At 47.5% G+C, this 24,210-nt stretch overlaps 1 protein-coding gene across 2 annotated transcripts; it reads left to right on the forward strand.

Annotated features, from left to right (window-relative positions):
- Window positions 1–1,004: 1,004 nt before the first annotated feature.
- On the forward strand, window positions 1,005–23,383 carry LOC134933695 (aldo-keto reductase family 1 member C2-like). Of its 2 annotated transcripts, XM_063929076.1 has the most exons (10): window positions 1,005–1,088; window positions 7,087–7,098; window positions 11,209–11,367; window positions 13,153–13,269; window positions 13,414–13,491; window positions 15,181–15,303; window positions 19,376–19,485; window positions 20,017–20,182; window positions 21,950–22,032; window positions 23,341–23,383. In XM_063929076.1, exons 1-10 carry the CDS (start codon window positions 1,005–1,007, stop codon window positions 23,381–23,383), a joined length of 975 nt encoding a protein of 324 aa, XP_063785146.1. The 2 variants fall into 2 exon arrangements, with proteins under 2 accessions (XP_063785146.1, XP_063785145.1); XM_063929075.1 differs by lacking the exon at window positions 7,087–7,098 and having other exon boundaries at window positions 11,200–11,367.
- Window positions 23,384–24,210: the final 827 nt, after the last annotated feature.

A 24,210-nucleotide genomic window follows, 5' to 3' on the forward strand; every position in this document is an offset into this window, starting at 1 on the left:
CATACAGTATGGCGGTGTTACAGTATATAGATCACTGTGATATACATGTTGGGGGAGGTGGTGTAGAACATTACTCTTTGAACTGACACATTGAGCCTCACCCTCAGGGAAGCTATATAGCAAGGTCATTGCACTTATATATGTTACTCTGTCTTCTAGCTCCAGATTCATTGCAGACTGTGGAATTATCTCAGTAAGTTGTGCGGCTGCATCCAGTGCTTATAGATAGGGAAGATAATGTATTATCCTGTATTCCCTATAGAGTGGAAGCCTGCGAGCAGGGCCCTTCTACATCTGTCTGTCTGTTATTACCCAGTTTTGTTTTATCAGTATTGTTTCCAATTGTTGTTTTACTTTATCACTGTTGTTTCCAGTTGTTTTGTTTTATCACTATTGTTTCCAATTGTTGGTTTATTTTATCACTGTTGTTTCCAGTTGTTTTGTTTTGTTTTATCACTATTGTTTCCAATTGTTGGTTTATTTTATCACTGTTGTTTCCAATTGTTTTGTTTTGTTTTATCACTATTGTTTCCAATTGTTGGTTTATATTATCACTGTTGTTCCCAATTGTTTTGTTTTATCACTGTTGTTTCCAATTGTTTTGTTTTGTTTTATCACTGTTGTTTCCAATTGTTTTGTTTTGTTTTATCACTGTTGTTTCCAATTGTTTTGTTTTGTTTTATCACTGTTGTTTCCAATTGTTGTTTTATTATATCACTGCTGTTTTCAATTGTTTTGTTTTATTTTATGTTATCACTGTTGTTTCCAATTGAAAACACAACAGGATTTGCTGCACTATATAATATACAACTGTTAATAAATACATCTGCATCTCTATGATCGGATTCTTGCTGCATAATACTAATTATTACCGGCCTCCTCTAGGTGTTCAGTCTGGAGCCGGCTGCTGGAGGCTGTGATTAGGAAGAGCACCGGGCACCACTGGCAGTAATCATAGACGCCACCTGGAACTTCAGGACCGATCTCAGCAGGTGGCAGAGGGCATGGCACTGGCACCAAATTCTCGCGTCCTACTGAATGACGGCAACACAATACCAGTGGTTGGATTGGGCACTTTTGCCCCTGAGGTGGGTTTCTCCTTATGCCAACTCCTACTGTGGCCGGGTCCAGGGTAGATTGGGAATTTAAAGTGGAACTGGAAGGATTTTTACAATTTTAGAAGTGGCCTCATGTAGGTGGGACCAAAAGCAGTGGGTGGGGCTAACACAAAAGTAGGCGGGATCAGCACTCTATTAGAAGACTAGGCTAAAGCAACATGCAATAGTATGTAGAGTCCCAGATACACAAGGGGAGTATGGGGGTCATTCAGAGTTGATCGTAGCTGTGCTAAATTTAGGCCAGCGAAGTTTAAGCGTGCTGGCCGTTAACTACTCATCGCTCCCCGGACCGCAGAGGCTGTGTGTGACATCACGCAGCTGCTACGGTTCGCTCCTCCCCCCCCCCCCCCATTCAGTCTGGCCATGCCTGTGTTGGCCGGACCAAATTATCGAAACGGCGGTCAAACACCGCCGTTCCACCCCCTCCCGCCCAATGATTGCCTCTGCCTGTCAATCAGGCAGAGGCGATCGTATCCCTGCCACGGCTTTTGGCCGCCTGGCATGCGCCGACGCACTATGGCGCCAGCGCATGCGCAGTAGGGACCCATTCGCTCTGCTGCATTAAAACACAGCGAGCGAATGGATCAGAATGACCCCCTATATCACAGTGGAGCCTCTTCCTGTATTTGTACAAAATGTTAATACAAGGTGCGGCAAAAAACAAACCTCCCTAATTTTAAAGGTTAACAAAACAGGCACGGTGAATGCTGTTTTAAATATTAGTACAGACTATAAAAGTGCATGGCATACAGTTTATTTTCATACCTTTAAACAACAGCGGATGATGATATTAATTATAACCATGGCAGTATCTGGCAATTATCTGTGTATATATGTTTCTCTTACATGGAAACTAAATATGACAAAATATCAACTCATTCAGCCAGGTGCGTCCCTGTCGATATCTTCTGACGGTTGCACGTCTGTGACTTTATGCGAATGCCGCTACAAAGCCCCTCCCTGCTGTACAGGCGTGTGTACCAATGTGCAAGCACTGAGACGTCCTTTGTCAGTGGCAGAAGATGCTGGAATCCCACTCGATGCACCAAAACTTGCACTTGCCCTAAGCAGGTACAGATCATCCATTTCAATATGGCCTCCTCTGTCAGCGCAACCCCTAACCGTGGCACTTCCATAACACGGATCATCTCCGTGCTTCCGCTAAGCCATTTTCAACACATTTCTGAGACCATGCACCTCCTATGCACCTGAATCGTAACCCAGACTTTGTGCTCACGTAACTTAGATGTAGGCATAGAAAAATAAATGTACTCTGCGTCTGGTATCATTGCTGTATCTGACTTAAGATCAGGTCTATTGTCTATACGTGTAATACCCTTAGAGTGTTTGTATGTTTACTGTAGAATAGACTTTCTCACCGTTCTGGCCGCAACTGTTTCTTATCTTTCTCACACCACAGCAGAGAGACAGGTCCCCAACCCCTAACATAACAACTGACACAATAGATTAAATAACATCTATTTTATTAATCTGGATCTCTGCGTCAGGCTCTTGGATCTCTTTTTGAATTAAATTAGTAATAACACTTCACACACTCTAAAAAATGTTTTTGAATATCTCCTCACTACAGCAGGGAGTCTTTGTTTTCTCACTGTATTTCCAAGTGTCTTTCCTACTTGTTCTGCCTAATATCCCTTTTCCACTAGCTTTTTAAAACACGAGTAAATTCGCGGGGGCACGCATTTACCCGTGTTTTTTTCTAGTGGAAAAGGGTCCCCCGGCAAATTCCCGGATCAAGTGATCTGGGAATCCTACCCGGGTAGCTTGCCGGGTGGAACACGTGTTCAACCTGGTAAGCTGTGTAGTGTGAATGGGAGCCGCGTCGAGGCGACACGGCTCACGTTCACAGTGTATGGGAGGGCAGCACTGGGAGATCATGTGATCTCCCAGCACCGCCCCTGCCGCGTCTCTAGCCGCTTCACCAACCCGGCAATTGCCGGGTTGGTGAACGCTGTCTGAAGGGGGCTGTAGCACGGGTCACAGCCGTGTCAGGCGTCACGGCTGTGACCTGTGCTACAGTGGTGGGAAAGGGGTATTAGTGAGCATTTTTTAACAGTAACTAAGGGGTCTATGTAGTCTTGGAGATAGCTAAATTGGATAGAGAGCCAATCAGCTCCTAAATGTCATTTTTCAAACACATCCTGTAACACGGCAGTTAGGAACTGATTGGCTGGTACTTTATCTCTGTCCATTTTCGGGGGTTTTACCGCATTTTCAAATGTACTAAAACCCAGCCTTTGGGTTTTCGTCACCCAGGGTATCGTCATCTTTGGATGGAAATACCCTATAGAAGCCTATGGGCTTCTTATCACCCGCTGCCTCCGCCACATCCGTCGCAGATGCCTCCCCTCCTCCCCCCAGCATACCTTCTTCCAGGAAGCCTGGACCCGGAAGGTAATCTCCTCCTCCCTTCCAGCTGCAGGGGGGAGGAGGAGGCGCCGGGGTCAGCCTAATGCTGCTTCCCGGCGTGGGGGGAGTGTGGCGAGCCCAGGCTGGTGCCAGAGACTCCCCTCACACCACCTCACAGGTATCGCGGGGGCCTCTGTCACCACATTGCGATGTTGATCGCATATGTTAGTACATAATATGCGATCAACATCGTTGCGATGGGCGGCGATGTATGTTAATACATCCCGCCCTTAGACAGCTCCACCTCACATACTGTAGCCCTGGACTACGAGATACTGTTCTCTCACAGTCACCTCAGTCCCTCATCTCAGTGGTTACCTCAGGATAGGGCCCCCTCACGGACAGTTCCTGGTCTCTTATTTATCTGGGGCCTAGCTCTGTCCTGACCAACTACCACTCGCTTCCAACTACCACTCACTACCAACTACCACTCGCTTCCAACTGCCTCTCGCTTCCAACTGCCACTTGCTACCAACTGCCACTCGCTTCCAACTGCCACTCGCTTCCAACTGCCACTCGCTACCAACTGCCACTCGCTACCAACTGCCACTCTGTCACGATCCGGGTATCTGGACGCCATTACTTACCCTTCAGATGCCTCCTAAGGCGGGCTCAGCGTTCCAGGACCGGATTCCGCTGTTCCTGAGTTTCCACATGCAGAGTGGTCTTTTCATCAGCCGCGGCCTCCGCTGTGCCCGCGTGGTTAAATGTGCATCTATCAGCCTGGCGTCTCCTGTCTCCGGTGGCCGGCGCCGCCATTACTGTTTCCCAGACCACATGGATTACAAACCAAACTTCCCTCCAAGTGTCTGCATGGGCGCAGCCATCTTGGATTCTGTCATCTGATCATTTCCACCAATCTGCTGTCTGTGTTGTTGATTTGCATAATTGCCTAGCCAACCCCTTCCTTGCTGCAGGTATAAGTAAGCTGTACCTGAGCAAGGAAGACGTCAGTGCTTTGGTTGTCAAACCTAGTTCCTGTTTGTCTCTCTTCTATGATTGTCTTCCAGGTTCCAGCTCCTGTCTCAAGACTTCCACCATAGAGACCCGCACCAGCATTCCACCTGCGGTGTAGCCTGACTCTCCAATCCATTGTGGATTCATCTGTTTCCAGCTACAACACTACCTGCTTCCAGCCTCAGCTTCCAGCAGAGTACAGCTTCCCTTAAAGGGCCGGTGTCCTTTCTACACTTTACCACTCTCCACCGGAATTATTATTTCTCCGCTCTCAAGTTCTACATTTCAGTTCACATTTCATCGCTCCCAAAGTTCATTTATTATTTAACTGGTTCCAGCCAGTATCCACTCCGTGCTAACAACAGTCTGGTTCCAGCCAGTATCCACAGCAGCTGTTTTACCTTCAGCAACCCAGCTCTTCCTGGAACACCAGCTGGTACAATCCTGGGTTATTTCCATTGCTACAGCCGGGCCTGGTAAGGACTTTCCATCTAGAAGATCATAAGAACTATCTCACACTACCAGTGCCCTGTGGCTCCTGCCATGCTGTAGTACTCAGGAACTGTATTTATTCTTTGCTGACTTTTACGTTTTCTTTTATTGCTGCTGTGATGCGGAGTTGTCATAATAAACATCATTGACTTTTATCTAAGTTGTCGTGGTCACGCCTTCGGGCAGTTATTATTCATGTTACTTACATGTCCAGGGGTCTGATACAACCTCCCAGGTTCCGGTACATCTCAGCCCCTACAACTGAGGCTGCCTCCCGTCAGCTCAGGCCCTCAGTTGTGACAGTAAGCACTGACCTAATGAATCCAGCCGGAGACCAGGATCAAGCGGCCAGGCCGATGCAAGAACTGGCAGCCCGACTAGAACATCAGGAGGCTGCACAGGGCCACATCATCCGCTGTCTCCAGGATCTCTCTACTCGGCTGGATGGGATTCAGACAACTCTCCGTGGATCAGGCGCGTCTGGTGCGTCAACCACAGTGACTCCAGCTATAACCCCACCCACCTTACCCATTTCTGCTCCACGTCTTCATCTTCCAACGCCAGCAAAATTTGACGGATCTCCAAGATTCTGTAGGGGATTTCTCAACCAGTGTGAGATTCAGTTTGAGCTACAACCTGGCAATTTTCCCAGTGACCGTACAAAAATTGCCTACATTATTTCTCTTCTCAGTGGCTCAGCCCTTGATTGGGCATCACCGTTATGGGAGAGGTCCGACACCCTGCTATCTTCTTACACTGCATTTGTGTCAACATTCAGGCGCATCTTCGACGAGCCAGGCAGGGTAACTTCAGCTTCGTCTGAGATTCTCCATTTACGCCAGGAATCACGTACTGTAGGACAATATCTTATACAGTTCCAGATCCTGGCATCCGAACTGGCATGGAACGACGAGGCCCTGTATGCTGCATTCTGGCATGGTTTATCCGAGCGTATTAAAGATGAGTTAGCTACCAGAGACTTACCCTCCAAGTTAGATGAGCTAATCTCACTTTGTACGAAAGTTGACTTACGTTTCAGAGAGAGAGCAACTGAGCGTGGAAGATCATCTGCTCCAAAATCTTCTACTCCTCCTCCTCCTCGCCAACTGTCACCAACTACAGATGAACCCATGCAAATTGGCCGTTCCCGTTTAACTCCTGCTGAGCGCCGAAGACGTCTCTCCGAGTTTCTCTGTCTGTATTGTGCAGCTCCGTCTCACACCATTAATGCCTGTCCTAAACGTCCGGGAAACTCCAAATCCTAGCTCGCCAAGGAGAGGGCCGGCTAGGAGTAATGATCTCCTCTCCATCTCCTCAAGATTGTAACCTCCCAGTCTCGCTTCAAGTTGCTCAACGTTATCAGAACGTCATTGCCCTCCTGGATTCCGGAGCAGCTGGGAACTTTATTACTGAAGCCTATGTTAAACGGTGGTCCCTACCCACCGAGAGACTTCCTTCGTCCTTTTCCTTAACTGCTGTGGATGGCAGTAAAATTTTTGATACAGTTATTTCTCTAAGGACTCTACCAGTTCGTCTGAGAGTGGGAGTTCTTCATTCCGAACTTATTTCATTTTTAGTGATTCCAAGAGCCACACATCCTGTGGTCCTGGGCCTTCCATGGCTCCGTCTTCACAATCCTACAATTGATTGGACGACTACGCAAATCCTGGCATGGGGTTCCTCCTGTACTAAGACATGTTTGTTTAAAGTGTTGCCTGTCTGTTCTTCCTCCCCCAGGTCGTCTGATGTTCCACCTCCTCCATATCAAGATTTCACGGATGTGTTCAGTAAAGCTTCTGCTGATATCCTTCCTCCTCATAGAGAATGGGACTGCCCGATTGATCTCGTTCCAGGGAAGGTTCCACCTCGAGGCCGAACTTATCCGTTGTCTCTCCCCGAGACACATTCTATGGAGGAATACATTAAAGAGAACCTAGCAAAGGGGTTCATTCGACCTTCTTCTTCTCCAGCCGGCGCAGGCTTCTTTTTTGTAAAGAAGAAAGATGGTGGTCTGCGGCCGTGCATCGACTACAGAGGTTTGAACGACATTACCATCAAGAACCGCTATCCTTTACCCCTGATTACTGAGCTCTTTGACAGAGTTAGCGGAGCTACCATCTTTACAAAGCTGGACCTGAGAGGTGCATACAATCTCATCCGGATCCGTGAGGGTGACGAGTGGAAGACCGCATTTAATACCCGTGACGGACATTATGAGTACCTCGTCATGCCCTTCGGATTGAGCAATGCTCCAGCTGTCTTCCAGCATTTCGTCAATGAGATCTTCAGAGACATTCTATACCGTCATGTCGTGGTTTATCTAGATGATATCCTCATTTTTGCCAACGATTTAGAGGAACATCGTTTCTGGGTAAAGGAGGTTCTGTCCCGTCTCCGTGTCAATCATCTCTACTGCAAATTAGAGAAATGCGTCTTTGAAGTCAAGTCCATTCCGTTTCTAGGGTACATTGTGTCCGGTTCCGGACTAGAGATGGATCCTGAGAAACTACAAGCAATCCAGAATTGGCCGGTACCCTTAACCCTCAAAGGGGTCCAGAGGTTCTTAGGGTTCGCCAATTATTACCGAAAGTTTATACGAGACTTTTCCACCATTGTGGCGCCTATTACTGCTTTCACCAAGAAGGGTGCTAACCCGTCCAAGTGGTCTGAAGAAGCCATGCAAGCTTTTCATCTTTTAAAACAGAGGTTCATCTCTGCACCTGTCCTGAAACAGCCTGACATCGACTCTCCTTTCATCTTAGAGGTGGATGCCTCCTCCGTTGGAGTAGGAGCGGTGTTATCTCAGAGGGCTAAAGATGGTCATTTACATCCTTGCAGTTTCTTCTCACGGAAGTTCTCCCCAGCGGAGCGCAACTATGCCATTGGCGACCAGGAGTTGCTAGCCATCAAGCTCGCTCTAGAGGAGTGGAGATATCTGTTGGAGGGAGCTTCTCATTCAATCACCATCCTTACAGACCACAAGAACCTTCTATATCTAAAAGGCGCACAATGTCTCAACCCTCGTCAGGCCAGATGGGCACTTTTCTTTTCCAGGTTCGACTTTAAACTCCAGTTCTGTCCGGGCTCTCAGAATCGCAAGGCCGATGCCCTTTCCCGCTCATGGGAGCAAGAAAATGAGTCAGAGTCTTCAGACAAGCATCCTATTATAAATCCGTTGGCATTCTCCACGGTAGGGATGGACTCTACGCCCCCATCAGGGAAAAGTTTTGTGAAGCCGACACTAAGGAAGAAGCTCATGCATTGGGCCCATGCTTCCCGTTTTGCCGGACATACAGGTATCCAAAAAACCCTGGAGTTTATCTCTAGGTCCTATTGGTGGCCAACTCTGAAAAAGGACGTTTTGGAGTTTATTGCATCTTGCCCAAAGTGTGCTCAACATAAAGTATCCCGCCAGTCGCCTGCGGGGCAACTGGTTCCACTATCTGTTCCCCGTCGACCATGGACCCATTTGTCGATGGATTTTATTACAGATTTGCCCATGTGCAACAAGTTCAATACCATCTGGGTGGTAGTTGACCGGTTCACCAAGATGGCACACTTCATTCCTCTCACCGGTCTTCCGTCAGCTTCCAAGTTGGCTCAAGTATTCATACAAGAGATCTTCCGACTCCACGGTCTTCCAGAAGAAATTATCTCAGATCGAGGAGTTCAATTCACAGCCAAATTCTGGCGAAGTTTATGTCAAGTCCTCCAAGTCAAGTTAAAGTTTTCCACGGCTTACCATCCTCAGACCAATGGTCAAACTGAGAGGGTGAATCAGGACTTGGAGGCCTTCCTCCGCATCTATGTGTCCTCCTCTCAAGATGACTGGGTTCAATTACTTCCCTGGGCCGAGTTCTGTCATAACAACCAGTATCATTCTTCATCTTCCTCAACACCATTCTTCACCAACTTTGGATTCCACCCTAAAGTCCCTGAGTTCCAACCGCTTCCAGCAACTTCTGTTCCCGCAGTGGATATCACCTTGCATCAGTTTGCCAATATCTGGAAGAGCGTACGATCAGCTCTGCTCAAGGCATCGTTCAGGTACAAGAAGTTTGCGGATAAGAAGCGTCGAGCAGTTCCTGCTCTCAAGGTGGGTGATCGGGTATGGTTATCCACGAAGAATTTGAGGTTAAGAGTTCCCAGTATGAAGTTTGCACCTCGCTACATCGGTCCTTTTAAAATTGATCAAGTCATCAATCCTGTTGCTTACAGACTCCAGTTACCTCCCTTCTTAAAAATACCCAGGACATTCCATGTTTCCCTGTTGAAACCGCTAATCTTGAATCGGTTTCATTCCTCACTTCCACCAACTCCGAAAGTCCAAACTCAACGAGGCGTTGAGTATGAAGTGGCCAAGATCCTGGACTCACGTCACCGTTACGGTCAACTTCAGTATCTCATTGACTGGAAGGGCTATGGTCCTGAAGAACGCTCTTGGACCAATGCCTCTGACGTCCATGCTCCTGCCTTGGTCCGAAATTTCCACGCAAAGTTTCCTTTAAAGCCTAAGAAGTGTCCTGGGGCCACTCCTAAAGGGGCTGGTGCTGTCACGATCCGGGTATCTGGACGCCATTACTTACCCTTCAGATGCCTCCTAAGGCGGGCTCAGCGTTCCAGGACCGGATTCCGCTGTTCCTGAGTTTCCACATGCAGAGTGGTCTTTTCATCAGCCGCGGCCTCCGCTGTGCCCGCGTGGTTAAATGTGCATCTATCAGCCTGGCGTCTCCTGTCTCCGGTGGCCGGCGCCGCCATTACTGTTTCCCAGACCACATGGATTACAAACCAAACTTCCCTCCAAGTGTCTGCATGGGCGCAGCCATCTTGGATTCTGTCATCTGATCATTTCCACCAATCTGCTGTCTGTGTTGTTGATTTGCATAATTGCCTAGCCAACCCCTTCCTTGCTGCAGGTATAAGTAAGCTGTACCTGAGCAAGGAAGACGTCAGTGCTTTGGTTGTCAAACCTAGTTCCTGTTTGTCTCTCTTCTATGATTGTCTTCCAGGTTCCAGCTCCTGTCTCAAGACTTCCACCATAGAGACCCGCACCAGCATTCCACCTGCGGTGTAGCCTGACTCTCCAATCCATTGTGGATTCATCTGTTTCCAGCTACAACACTACCTGCTTCCAGCCTCAGCTTCCAGCAGAGTACAGCTTCCCTTAAAGGGCCGGTGTCCTTTCTACACTTTACCACTCTCCACCGGAATTATTATTTCTCCGCTCTCAAGTTCTACATTTCAGTTCACATTTCATCGCTCCCAAAGTTCATTTATTATTTAACTGGTTCCAGCCAGTATCCACTCCGTGCTAACAACAGTCTGGTTCCAGCCAGTATCCACAGCAGCTGTTTTACCTTCAGCAACCCAGCTCTTCCTGGAACACCAGCTGGTACAATCCTGGGTTATTTCCATTGCTACAGCCGGGCCTGGTAAGGACTTTCCATCTAGAAGATCATAAGAACTATCTCACACTACCAGTGCCCTGTGGCTCCTGCCATGCTGTAGTACTCAGGAACTGTATTTATTCTTTGCTGACTTTTACGTTTTCTTTTATTGCTGCTGTGATGCGGAGTTGTCATAATAAACATCATTGACTTTTATCTAAGTTGTCGTGGTCACGCCTTCGGGCAGTTATTATTCATGTTACTTACATGTCCAGGGGTCTGATACAACCTCCCAGGTTCCGGTACATCTCAGCCCCTACAACTGAGGCTGCCTCCCGTCAGCTCAGGCCCTCAGTTGTGACACACTCGCTACCAACTGCCACTCGCTACCAACTGCCACTCGCTTCCAACTGCCACTCGCTTCCAACTGCCACTCGCTACCAACTGCCACTCGCTTCCAACTGCCACTTGCTTCCAACTGCCTCTCGCTCCTTTCCAACTGCCACTCGCTTCCAACTACCACTCACTTCCAACTGCCACTCACTTTCATGTGACATGCTCCTGCTCTTCAGAGCAGCTGCTGGGAATTATTTGCCAATATAATCACATGCACTGCAGTTCTCTGCAGTGTCAGACATAATACCATGCATAGCATATTACATATGCTCTCTGTATTTATATGTATATGTAAATGTCTGTACCTAAATTCCTTGTTGTCCATGTCATCTCCTTGTATTAATACACGCCCCCCTGTGTTCCCTGCTCAATAAGTTTCTTATTTCCTATTATGATTGTGACAGTCTTGTTATTCCCAGAATCCCAAGGCTCGGGTGGAAGAGGCCGTGAAATTAGGCCTGGAAGTCGGGTATCGCCATATTGACTGTGCATTAAATTACGCTAACGAAGCTGAGGTGGGCCGCGCTATTAAAGCAAAGATCGCAGATGGGACAGTGAAACGAGAGGATGTGTTCTATACCACAAAGGTGACTGTAACCTATCGACATATAATAGACCTGAGTATAACAACTGCTGCCATCTCTTATCTATTTAAAATGTTTTATTCAGATCGTGTCAGTATATACGTTATACTTTATAGTTTGGAACACAGTAATAAAATAAAAATTTGAATAAGGGACGTAGCCAGAACTTTGATCCTGTCTACTCCTGTGTTAGCCCACCCACTGCTTTTGCGCCCACCTGCATGAGGCCACTTCTAAAAACCTTTCCAGTTCCACTTTATATAGCAACATTTTGAAAGGGTTAATGTTTCTAGAGAGTTCCAGTTCTCTCCAGTTGTAAATTTTTTGCCCCATAGTAATACCCTAGTTAATTTTATGCCCCATAGTAGTAGCCTAGTAAATAGTATGCCAAATAGTAGTGCCCTAGTTCACAATGCTACATTGTAGTGTGGCCAGAACACATTGTACCACAGTGTCCCCAGTACATATTGGGGGTCATTCCGAGTTGATCGCTAGCTGCATTTGTTCGCTGTGCATCGATGAGGCTAAAAAGCGTCAGTTCTGCGCATGCGTATGCGGTGCAATGCGCACGCGCGACGTACTATACAACGACCGATGTAGTTTCACACAGGGTCTAGCAAAGCTTTTCAGTCGCACTGCTGGCCGCAGAGTGATTGACATGAAGAGGGCGTTTCTGGGTGGCAACTGACCGTTTTCAGGGAGTGTTCGGAAAAATTCAGTCATACCAGGAAAAACGCAGGCGTGGCTGGGAGAACGCAGGGCGTGTTTGTGACGTCAATTCCGGAACTGAATGGTCTGAAGTGATCGCAAGCGCTGAGTAGGTTTTGATCTGCTCTAAAACTGCACAAATTATTTTTGTAGCCGCTCTGCGATGAAAGCGTTCGCACTTCTGCTAAGCTAATATACACTCCCAGTGGGAGGCGGCATAGCGTTTGCAATCTACAAGCGAGCGACCAACTTGGAATGACCCCCTTTATGTCATGATTGGGGGAATTCAGTTGTGTCGCACACCCCCTGCTGGCCTTCTATACTAATGGGCGTCTGTAAAATCAATTTAAATTGTTGCTCTTATCAGATGCCCATTAGCATTAAACTCGGCTCATAGCACCGAGTTTAGCGCACAAAGCGACTAAAGCCATCGAAAGATCTCCAATGGGCGTCTAAAGTCCGGGTTTGGGCGCCTAAACTAGGGAATTTTCACACATTTTTCTCGCATCTCTGAAGGCTGCAAAAAATGGGGCTCCGGCAGCTAACGGGCGCCTGATCAGAGCAACAATTGTTCTGCAGGATACCGTGGCCTGCGGGTGGGACAGGGTCTGAATAGCTGGACTGTCCCGCTGGAATCGGGAAAGTAGCAGACAATTCTGAGAACGTGGTTGACAACCATATGACCTGGGTCTGGCACCCTCTAAGTAGGCTTACTATCCCTTTAAACCAGGACACTTATGTATTACTCAAATTCTGTAGCTGACTGACTTCAAGCCTGTATGTCACCTGGTTTTAAGCAGCTAGAGAACCTGTGTGATTCAGGGGTGTCCTGTTTTAAAGGGATGGTATGGTAAGCCTACCTCTAAGCCCCTGGGCCCCATAGCAATGTCACTCCTGTACCCACTATAGCTATGACCATGCTGGTCATAGCTGGCACTCAGATGTCCAACTGTGCCCCATATTTCTAGTGCAGACTGGGTAGTGACTTATACGCCATCCTCTAAATTAAATTAATATTCCGCTTAACAAACATCCACCTTTATACAATGTACCTCCTAATCTGACCTTCTCTTGCCCCAGATGTGGAACAACTACCATGCCCCTGATAAAGTCCGAGTGGCTCTTGAAAAATCTTTGAAGTTTGTGGAACTGGATTATGTGGATCTTTTCCTTATTCACACCCCAGTTGAGTTTAAGGTAACTATGAACCAATAGGAACTGTAAAATAGACTAGGTCATTTTAATACGGGCAGTCACTGCATAGTTCCCCGGTTGCCCTGCAAAGGTTTTATGGCGTTTTTTTTTTTTATTTTTTATTTTTTATTTTCTTTTACCTTTTAGCCTGGAGATGATCACTTCCCAACGGATGTGAACGGAAAACTGATATATCACAATACGGACATAAGGGACACATGGAAGGTACGGCATTTGAGCGCTGAATTTGTAACCCAAAATCTCCTGTAGCCGACAACAGGTCGACATCTGCAAACTGACACAACTGAAATGTTGACAAGTTTCAGGAAAACGGTTAGAGTGCGGGTGGGGGTGGGGGTTTGAATCAGGCGCTAGGGGTAGGGATTAGGGGAAGAAATACTCACTGCAGTGCTGCATCATCGGTGGTCCGCGCTGGAAGTGACTGTCACATGGCCGATGGGGCCCACAAGACGACGCTGGAGCTGCCGAGAGCAGGTTCAGCCTTTAGACCACCAAGGACGGCTTGTCGACAGTTCATCATGTCAACGTATCATCCAGATATACATGATGTAAGGTCGACATGGCCACATGCCTAAATGCTGAATGTCGACAGGTCGTCCCTGTCAACATTTTCATGTTGACCAAACATACCATATACACTATTGTCACTTGCTGCTAATGTGTAATAGGGTCGTCCAGTTTCAGATTGTTTTACTTGCTTGTATACTGAATGCAATTAGTGAAAGCCGCCTGATTGGGGAAATGAGAGGCCCCTGATTAAACCATGTTGCAATGCAAGGTGGACAAATACATGCAGTAAATATGGAACCGGCTGCTTTTGCATGTAGCCCACAAATGCCAGATAGCTTAAAGGGGCACATACATAATTTGCAAATCATAATCAGGGATTTATAACATACAGAATTCCCCAATGGATCACTGATCATCGATGGCACCGATTGGCGTTTTCATCAGCGGATCGGATCAAGGAAATGTGCTGCTGACATATGGTCCACATTATTCTTACACTGCAATTTAGATTTAAGTTTGGACCCCTCCCTAAATCTCTCTGCACATGTTACATCAGCACCACTGCCGGGCAGAACGGTGTTACCCAGGTGCACACCACAGTTACTTGCTTGTCTCTGCTGTATTCCCAGCTCAGAACCAGGCCCTGTGTCTCTGCACATGTTACATCACCCCCCTTCAGGGCAGCATGGTGTTATCGAGGTGCAGTCACTGGCTTGTCTCTGCTGTACTCCCAGCTCAGGACCAGGCCCTGTGTCTCTGCACATGTTACATCAGCATCACACGTAAGCAGCGCAGTCTGAAGGTACATAAAGTGCATTATTGCAATGTGCTAAATCTCCCTCCGGTAATGAGAAACATATTACCAAGACCAGTATATGTGACTGTTAAATTCCCCGGTTATGCCGTACATTTGTGGCCTTATTCCGAGTCACATACATCTCCCTTTGCGACCGAACCTAATAAATTTGAGCAAATAGCCCAGCAGCAAATATGCGTTACTTTGCCTGTCTTCAGGATGGCACATCTCACACGGGTCACTGAGGCCATGAAATGCCCATTTCTGGATGCCGGATGAAGTCAGACATTTTTTTAAAGGTGCAGTCACATACAGGGCCATGTTCAGCCGGTATCACGCACGGCCGCCGTACTCTGACTTCATTAGATCCCGCCCCTGGCGTTATCTCTAATGCACCACTTGTCTCTATTAATAACTGTCTGACCTGCTAGAGCGCACAAGTGGAGAAGTTGCCCAATCAGCTTTTACCGATCATTGTATAAAAGATGCTGCATAAATGCTAGCTATAAGCTTATTGGTTGCTACAGGTGACTTCTTCACTCCTTAGAAGGTTTGATACAGTCCCCCCTTTATACCTTATTGCATAGGCCATGGAGGACTGTAAAGATGCCGGACTGACGAAATCCATCGGAGTCTCCAACTTTAACCACAAACAGCTGGAACTGATTCTCACCATGCCGGATCTGAGATACAAACCAGCCTGCAACCAGGTAACACCGGCGTCCCCTTGTGTCCGTATTAAAGGATAATTCTTCCCATACATCACAATTCAATATTAGGTGGAATATTGCATATAAATCACCACATGGGGCGGAAGGGGGGGGGGGGGGGGTGTATCAGCGAGTTTCAGGCTAGTCTGTCCAATGTTCTAAAGCCAGTTTTGCCTTTAAGGTGAATGCTACTGTAATACACTTGTGTTAAAGAAAATCAATTACAGATTCTAAAGCAGAAACCGGTTATAAAGGCCGTTGGACAACACATTTATTTGAGTGACCCCTTCAATCTGTGGACAATATGTATCAAAGCTTGCAGAGAGATAAATTGTAAATTCAGCTCCTAACTGCCATGTTACAGGGTGTGTTTGAAAAATGACAGCTAGGAGCTAATTGGTTAATACTTTATCTCTCTCCAAGCGGTGTTGCATATATCCTCGACCCCTAGAACAAAAAGGCCCCTTAGGGGGCAAGGGTCTTCAGGCTTCACTCTGCCTCACGGCTTGGGATGGCCCCTTTCTCCCCAGGGTTGGCCAAAGCTTCCCCCGGGGGAACAGATTCTTTGGCTCTCCCCATAAGGAGAGAGTCTCAGGAAACATAAGGAGAGGGTGGTCCACCTTGGACTTCAAGCTGCCAGCCACTTAGCCAGAGGATCAACTGACGACCTATCACCTACTGGAGGTGCCTTTAAGGCCACCAGCGTACATGGGTATCTACAATTGATCTAAGCCAAAAAGCTGCAGATGGTCCAGAAACAGGGTTGGACTGGCCCACAGGGATACAGGGGAAACCACCAGTGGGCCCCAATGCCTGGCCCCACTCCCTCCTCTAGGGATCAGGTTCCAGACTGTGCTGTTAGTAATCTAGTACATTTTCTTGCATGCACTACAGTATTTACTGTATATATTTATCTAGGGGACCAACACTTGCAAAAAGGTTAGGCAAACCAATGTGGCAGCTGGGCACACCCCCTCTAGAGACTAGCCACACCCCTAAACATGGGCCCCTACCACTGTATTCCCCCGATGGGCCCTACACGCCCCAGTCCGACACTGTCCAGAAGCAGGGCATTAGGACATCACAGAATAGCTGAAGCAGGTCATATACCAGATCAGGAGGATTGCAATTAAACACCTGTCCAACAGATGAGACTAATCAACCAGAAATAACACAGTTAAACCCCATCAGCTCAGTCAGAGGGGGAAATTTACTAAGCTCCCGATTTTGACCGAGATGCCGTTTTTTCATCAAAGTGTCATCTCGGTAATTTACTAAACACTAATCACGGCAGAGATGAGGGCATTCGTAATTTTTTGCAAGTCCAAGTAAAAAATCACGAATGAATACACCATCGGTCAAAACGCGGCTGTTTAAGTATGAATCTCGGTCATTTACTAAGAAGTGCAAAGCAAAAAAAAAACAAACACTGCCGTGAAAAATTACAACTCGTAAAAAAGTGCTAAAAAAAACCAGACCTTTTTTTTTTTACCGTGATTAGATAGGCATGCACGGATCCATGAGATCCGTGCATGTATATCAGTGGGAAGGGGTGGGAAAGTGCTTTTTAAAAAAGAAAAAATTGCGTGGGGTCCCCCCTCCTAAGCATAACCAGCCTCGGGCTCTTTGAGCCGATCCTGGTTGCAAAAATATGGGGAAAAAAATGACAGGGGTTCCCCCATATTTAAGCAACCAGCATCGGGCTCTGCGCCTGGTCCTGGTCCCAAAAATACGGGGGACAAAAAGAGTAGGGGTCCCCCGTATTTTTAAAACCAGCACCGGGCTCCACTAGCTGGACAGATAATGCCACAGCCGGGGGTCACTTTTATATAGTGCCCTGCGGCCGTGGCATCAAAAATCCAGCAAGCCTCCCCCGCATGCTGGTACTTGGAGAACCACAAGTACCAGCATGCAGCGGAAAAACTGGCCCGCTGGTACTTGTAGTACTATTACTAAAAAAATACCCAAAAAAAGACAAGACACACACACCTTGAAAGTATAATTTTATTACATACATACACACAAACATACATACATACTTACCTTATGTTCACACGCAGGTCGGTCCTCTTGTCCAGTAGAATCCATGGTGTACCTGTTGAAAAAATTCTACTCACCAGATCCAAGGTCCCAGGGTCCTCGTCGTATCCAAGTGTAATCCACGTACTTGCATAAAAAAACAAAACGGTGTCCCGACCACGAACTGAAAGGGGACCCATGTTTGCACATGGGTCACCTTTCCACGAATGCCAGAAACCCACTTTGACTTCTGTCTAAGTGGGTTTCTTCAGCCAATCAGGGAGCGCCACGTTGTAGCACTCTCCTGATCAGCTGTGTGCTCCTGTCCTCACTGACAGGCAGCACGCGGCACTGTTACAATGTAGCGCCTATGCGCTACATTGTAACCAATGCTGGGAACTTTCTGCTCAGCGGTGACGTCACTTTAGGTCAACCGCAGGGCAGAAAGTTCCCAGCATTGGTTACAATGTAGCGCATAGGCGCTACATTGTAACACTGCCGCGTGCTGCCTGTCAGTGAGGACAGGAGCACACAGCTGATCAGGAGAGTGCTACAACGTGGCGCTCCCTGATTGGCTGAAGAAACCCACTTAGACAGAAGTCAAAGTGGGTTTCTGGCATTCGTGGAAAGGTGACCCATGTGCAAACATGGGTCCCCTTTCAGTTCGTGGTCGGGACACCGTTTTGTTATTTTTTTCAAGTACGTGGATTACCCCTGGATTCCCCGAGGAGCCTGGACCCCTGGATCTCGTGAGTATAATTTCTTCAACAGGTACCCCTTGGATTCTACTGGAGAAGAGGACCGACCTGCGTGGGAACATAAGGTAAGTATGTATGTATGTATGTGTGTATGTATGTAATAAAATTATACTTTCACGGTGTGTGTGTCTTGTGTTTTTTTGGGTATTTTTTTAGTAGTAGTACTACAGGTACCAGCGGGCCAGTTTTTCCGCCGCATGCTGGTACTTGTGGTTCTCCAAGTACCAGCATGCGGGGGAGGCTTGCTGGGACTTGTAGTACTGCTACTAAAAACAATATATTTTCTTTGACAACAAAGGCTATCAGCCCCCCCATCCGCAGCCCATTGGATGGGGGGGACAGCCTCGGGCTTCACCCCTGGCCCTTGGGTGGCTGGGGGGGGGGGACCCCTTGATTGAAGGGGTCCCCACTCCCCCAGGGTACCCCGGCCAGGGGTGACTAGTTGGATTTTTGATGCCACGGCCGCAGGGCACTATATAAAAGTGACCCCCGGCTGTGGCATTATCTGTCCAGCTAGTGGAGCCCGGTGCTGGTTTTAAAAATACGGGGGACCCCTACTCTTTTTGTCCCCCGTATTTTTGGGACCAGGACCAGGCGCAGAGCCCGATGCTGGTTGCTTAAATATGGGGGAACCCCTGTCATTTTTTCCCCCATATTTTTGCAACCAGGATCGGCTCAAAGAGCCCGAGGCTGGTTATGCTTAGGAGGGGGGACCCCACGCATTTTTTTATTTTTATTTTACAGTGTTTAATTTAAAAAAAAAAAAAAATGAACCCCAGCACGGATCACACAGATCCGGCCGAGATTGATTGTAAAAAAAGTCGGCAGTGTTTTGCTAATCACTGCCGTAAAAATATAAAAAAAAACACGAATGACATCGACATCGGAAGAAAAGAAAAACCCGAATACGACAGCTTAGTAAATTAGTCGTAATAAATTCAAAAAGTTGCAGTTTTACACTTTCGATGTCATTCGTGATTGAACTTGGACATGATTCTGGAAAATACAAATCTTAGTAAATTTACCCCAGAGTGTTGCCTAGACAGTAGCCCCCTGGTGGTGAGTCCTGGTACTGCAGAAATCCTGAAATACAGAACAGTCTAATACAGTGATGGCTAACCTTGACACTCCAGCTGTTGTTGAACTACACATCCCAGCATACCCTGAATCAATTTTAGCATGGCCAAATAGCAAAACTGTAGCTCAACAACAGCTGGAGTGTCAAGGTTAGCCATCACTGGTCTAATACTATCATGTCGTCTCCACCCCTCATACTATTTTGTGTTCTACTTCAGGTGGAATATCACCTCTACCTCAATCAGCACAAGCTACTGGCGTTCTGCAAGTCACATGACATTGCGTTGGTGGCGTACGGCGTGCTGGGTTCCACACGATTTGAGAGATGGTAAGAGTCAGCCTGGAGACCTGCAATGTAATGATGCACTACCACCTAGCTAAAGATTCTTCTAAGATGCCTCATCCTTACCCCTAGCATTGGAGCTGCACCGCACTCCTGTATTTCCCAGGATCCTCTGCTCCTGTTACAGACCAAGCCATGAACTGTGGAAGCAGGAGGGCCAATCATTAGCGATTTCAGCCTCTCTGCTACCATAGTGGGCTAGCTAAATCAATTTGCCGGTTCAGAAGACATCCTGGGAGAATAATGGCTTCTTGTAGCAGCCCCAGGGTCTCTGATTGGTGGGGGAAGGGGGGGGGGGAATTTACAATGACAGAGTAGCGTTACTGCAAGTGCATTTATCCTGAGTGGCAGAGCTGTGGGTGTGTTGGGTGAAACCTGAAGAGAGAAGTGACAAGTATTATTGCAAATACCCTGTGTCGCTATTTTATTCGGATTCATTTCACTTTTCAGTTTGATGTTAGCTGTAATCTTCCAAAAGGATATGTAACACACAGCACTTTATGTCTCTTCTTTGAGGTATGACCAGAATTTACCGGTCCTCCTGGAAGATCCTGTGCTGAACGCCATTGCTAAAAAACATGGCCGCACATCAGCGCAAGTGGCGATGAGACACATGCTTCAGAGTGGGATCGTTACCCTGGCCAAGAGCTTTACACCAGAGAGGGTCAGACAGAACTTTCAGGTATGTGCTGGGGATGTGGTAACACTGTCAGGGTGTGAAACGCGTTCTCAGGGTTCGGGATGCCGTCTGCTAGAAGACCAACAGCGGCATTCCGATGGTCAGAATTCTGACAGGGGTTTGGTAAATATACTTACCCTCCCCACCAACGCCCTAACCCCCCCCCCCCCCCTACAGGCCTAACCCTAATCTTCCCCGGTGGTGCCTAAACATAACCCCCCCTCCCTGCAGCCTAACCCTCCCTCCCCCACAGCCTTACCCTAACCTTCCCAGGTGGTGCATAAATCTAACCCCCTCTCCTGTAGCCTAACCCTAACCTTCCATCCCCACAGTCTAAACCTAACCCTTCTCAGTGGTGCCTAAACCATAATCCCGCCAACTGCGGCCTAATGCTAACGGTCCCTGGCATACAGTACCCACGATCATGGTGCCGGCTGTCGATATTCCGGCAACGGCATTCCGAGTGATGACGGTATTCCGGCGCCGGTATTCTGGCCATGTGTTGGATTTCCGGTGCTGGGGTTTCCACAGCTGCCAGCATGCTGAACGTATCCCAGCTGTCAGGCTCTTATAAAGCTGTAATACCAGATAATGACACATAAAACATAAATCAGATATAACCACATCTCAGCCACCGATTAAACTTGGGTTGAGTAAGAAAGCCTGACGGTGACCATTTCTCCAGCCACAATACCGTAGCAGAATCACAATGACTTTTGGGAAGTATTCTAACCCAAATCCTAGTCCACCCCTCCCGCAGCCTAACCGTCCCCCTTGGCAGCCCATCTCCCTGCACTCAGCCTCCCCCTAGTGCCTATCCCTAACCATAATACTCTCTGTCGGGATCCGTCTGTATTTTGACCGTTAGGATTCCGAGCCGGTTGTAGTGACCGTTGGGATGGTGAGCGTCGATATCCTGATTGCATCCCGTTCACTAAACCAGATGTACTGAATGTCACATGTGATAGATCCATAACAGCAAGCGGCTTGTGACGGGCTGTGAGCGATATCACAAGACCCATTCTGCACCCGTGCCGCCCTACAACCAGCGGATTTGTACATACAGTATACTTACCGACTTTTGGGCTGCTCTCTCCGGGAGAGAGCAGCCGGTCGGCTCAGCAGGGCAGGCAGACAGTGTGGTGACGTGCTGAATGGGGCGGGCCAGAGGCGGAACGGGGGCTGACCAGAGGCAGAACGAGGCGTGGCTGCTGGACGCGTCATGTAAGCCACGCCCCCAATTGTGTAATGCCGCTATTACCGACATTATACAGCAGGGGGCGTGGCTATGAAATTGGGAGACTTGCCTGCTCTTCCGGGGGGCCGGGAGGGTCACCCGAATTTTGTGAGCCTCCCGCCCATTCCGGGAGGGTAGGCAAGTATGAGTATACTGCGGGAGCTGTCCCACAGGGTCTACTACGATATCCCGGCCCACAAGGGGCTCTTTTGCACTCGCCCCATTCTGGCGTCGGTATGCTGTGTGCCGGGATAGCGAATGGTTCCTGTCCTACATTCAGGAAATCATTACCTGAGCCCTTGGAGGTCTATTTTGGCATTTACTATGGTCAAGAACCTGGGTAATTCGGGGGGTAAGACTGGCTCACACGGTGAAAGTGTTTGCCATATCTCCCCTTTCCAGTGACGCATTGTTATCCCATAATATGTCTGCAGATTCGGGGGCATGAATGTAATATACACAGCTGTACTTGTGAGCAGGAAGTGAGGAGCTTCCCTCTGAATTGCGCTCGTTATAATTATCTTGTCGTCCAGGTCTTTGATTTTGAGCTGAGTGAGGATGAAATAAAAGCTCTTGATGGACGCAACCGAAACCTTCGCTACCTGACTATGGATGTGTAAGTGGCGTGACGTTATCTGTTCCGAGTACATCAGTAATAATAAATAGTATACTAGCATCACTCTCCCTGTAATACCCCCTGACACTCTTAGAGCCGCAGCGTCTTTAACCCCTTTGCCACTGAGGGTTCTCTCACCCCTGTCTTGGTCACAAATGCTAATGGGCTTGATTAATGCTTTTAAGTAAAGCAAAAAAAGCAAGTGACTAACTCTGGACCAAACCATGCTGCCATGCAAGGGGGGCAAATGCATTTATATATTTTTTGTGTGCAGGGTAAATACTGGCTGCTTTATTTTTACACTGCAATTTAGATTTCAGTTTGAACTCACCACACCCAAATCTCTCTCTCTCTGCACATGTTACATCTGCCCCCCCCCCCCTTGCAGTGCACATGGTTTTGCCCAGTTGCTTGTTTTTTTGCCTTACTTACAGACATGAATAAGGCCTGATATTCAGAAGCACTCATGCATTCTTATGGGGATGGTGACATTGCAGAGATAGTGTGTGGATTGTCCCCCAATGACGCCCCTCAGGTTTTTCCTCCCGATTTTGCAGTACCAGACCAGGCTGGGAGGTCTGGGCCTGGTTACTGATTTATATCTGATCAGGATTCATATCATAATTTAATATAAAGATCATTAGTGGTACATGGAATTAGTGGCACATTCGGCGGGTAATTCAGAGGTAGCAGCAAATTTGTTAGCTAATAGACAAAACCATGGGGGTCATTCCGAGTTGATCGCTCGCTGCCGTTTTTTCGCAGTGCAGTGATCAGGTGACTACTGCGCATGCACCGCAATGCGCAGGCGCGTCGCTCGGGTACAAAGCGGATGATTGCTGAGAGATGGATTTAACGAAGAATCCATTCGCACAGCCGATCGCAAGGAGATTGACAGGAAGAGGGCGTTTACGGGTGTCAACTGTCCGTTTTCTGGGAGTGTTTGGGAAAACGCAGGCATGCCCAAGCATTTGCAAGGCGGGTGTCTGACGTCAATTCCGGGACCAAAAACACTGAAGTGATCGCAGCGGCTGAGTAAATCCAGAGCTACTCAGAAACTGCATACACTGTTTTTGCAGAGCTCGGCTGCATAAGCGTTCGCACACTTGCAAAACGAAAATACACTCCCCCATGGGCGGCGACTATGTGTTTGCACGGCTGCTAAAAGTAGCTAGCGATCGACCAACTCAGAATGACCCCCATGGTTTTGCCCAACTGCTAACGACTTTGGTGTTACGGTCAGGTCTGAATAACAAATGGGAACTCTAAACGCCCATATTCACTAATCTACTGTTCTTGTCTCTGCAGGTGGAAGGATCACCCCAAATTCCCGTTCAATGAAGAATATTAAGTTGCTGCCATTCCTTGGGGTATATTTACTAAGATTCGTAATTGTCAGAATTTGATTAAAGATTAAACACGAATGACATCGGGAGTGATAATTTGCAACTTTTTGGGGGGTTTTTACGCCTCATTTACTATGCTGTCGTATTCTGCATTGTCGTGTTTTCCGATGTCGATGTCATTCGTAATTTCTGGCAGTGTTTTGCGGGAGTGATTAGTAAAACACTGCCGGACTTAACACAATGAATCCCGGCCGGATCAGTGTGATCCGGGCAGGGCTTCATTGTGTACCTTAAAAGAAGTATGGAAAGTGTTAAAAATCCCCCAAAAAAATTGCGTGGGGTCCCCCCTCCTAAGCATAACCAGCCTCGGGCTCTTTGAGACGGTCCTGGTTGTAAAAATACAGGGGAAAAATTGACAGGGGTTCCCCTATATTTTAACAACCAGCACCGGGCTCTGCGCCTGCTCCTGGTGCAAAAAATACGGGGGACAAAAGTACCAGCATGCGGGGGGGGGGGGGGGAAACGGGCCCGCTGGTACCTGTAGTTCTACTATAAAAAAAAACAAATAAAAACAAAACACACACACACCTTGATAGTACAACTTTATTACATACATGCACACTTACATACATACATACATACATACATACTTACCTATCCGTTTTTTTATTTTGCCAAGTCCCTGGATTACAAATTTAAAGAAGAGGACCGAACTACACATGGATTTTTTGTGAGTATAATTTTTATTTACATGTTCCCCTGGATTCTACTGGAGAAGAGGTAAGTATGTATGTATGTAAGTGTGCATGTATGTAATAAAGTTGTACTATCA

The sequence above is a fragment of the Pseudophryne corroboree genome, chromosome 6 (assembly GCF_028390025.1).
Source record: "Pseudophryne corroboree isolate aPseCor3 chromosome 6, aPseCor3.hap2, whole genome shotgun sequence".
In the NCBI taxonomy this organism is placed as follows: Eukaryota; Metazoa; Chordata; class Amphibia; order Anura; family Myobatrachidae; genus Pseudophryne; species Pseudophryne corroboree.

Coding starts and splice junctions, on each gene's coding strand:
- LOC134933695 (XM_063929076.1), top strand. CDS start 1,005: ATGGCACTGGCACCAAATTCTCGCGTCCTACTGAATGACGGCAACACA. Junction 13,492..15,180: donor ACATAAGGGACACATGGAAG/GTACGGCATTTG, acceptor CTTATTGCATAG/GCCATGGAGGACTGTAAAGA. Junction 22,033..23,340: donor CGCTACCTGACTATGGATGT/GTAAGTGGCGTG, acceptor TTGTCTCTGCAG/GTGGAAGGATCACCCCAAAT.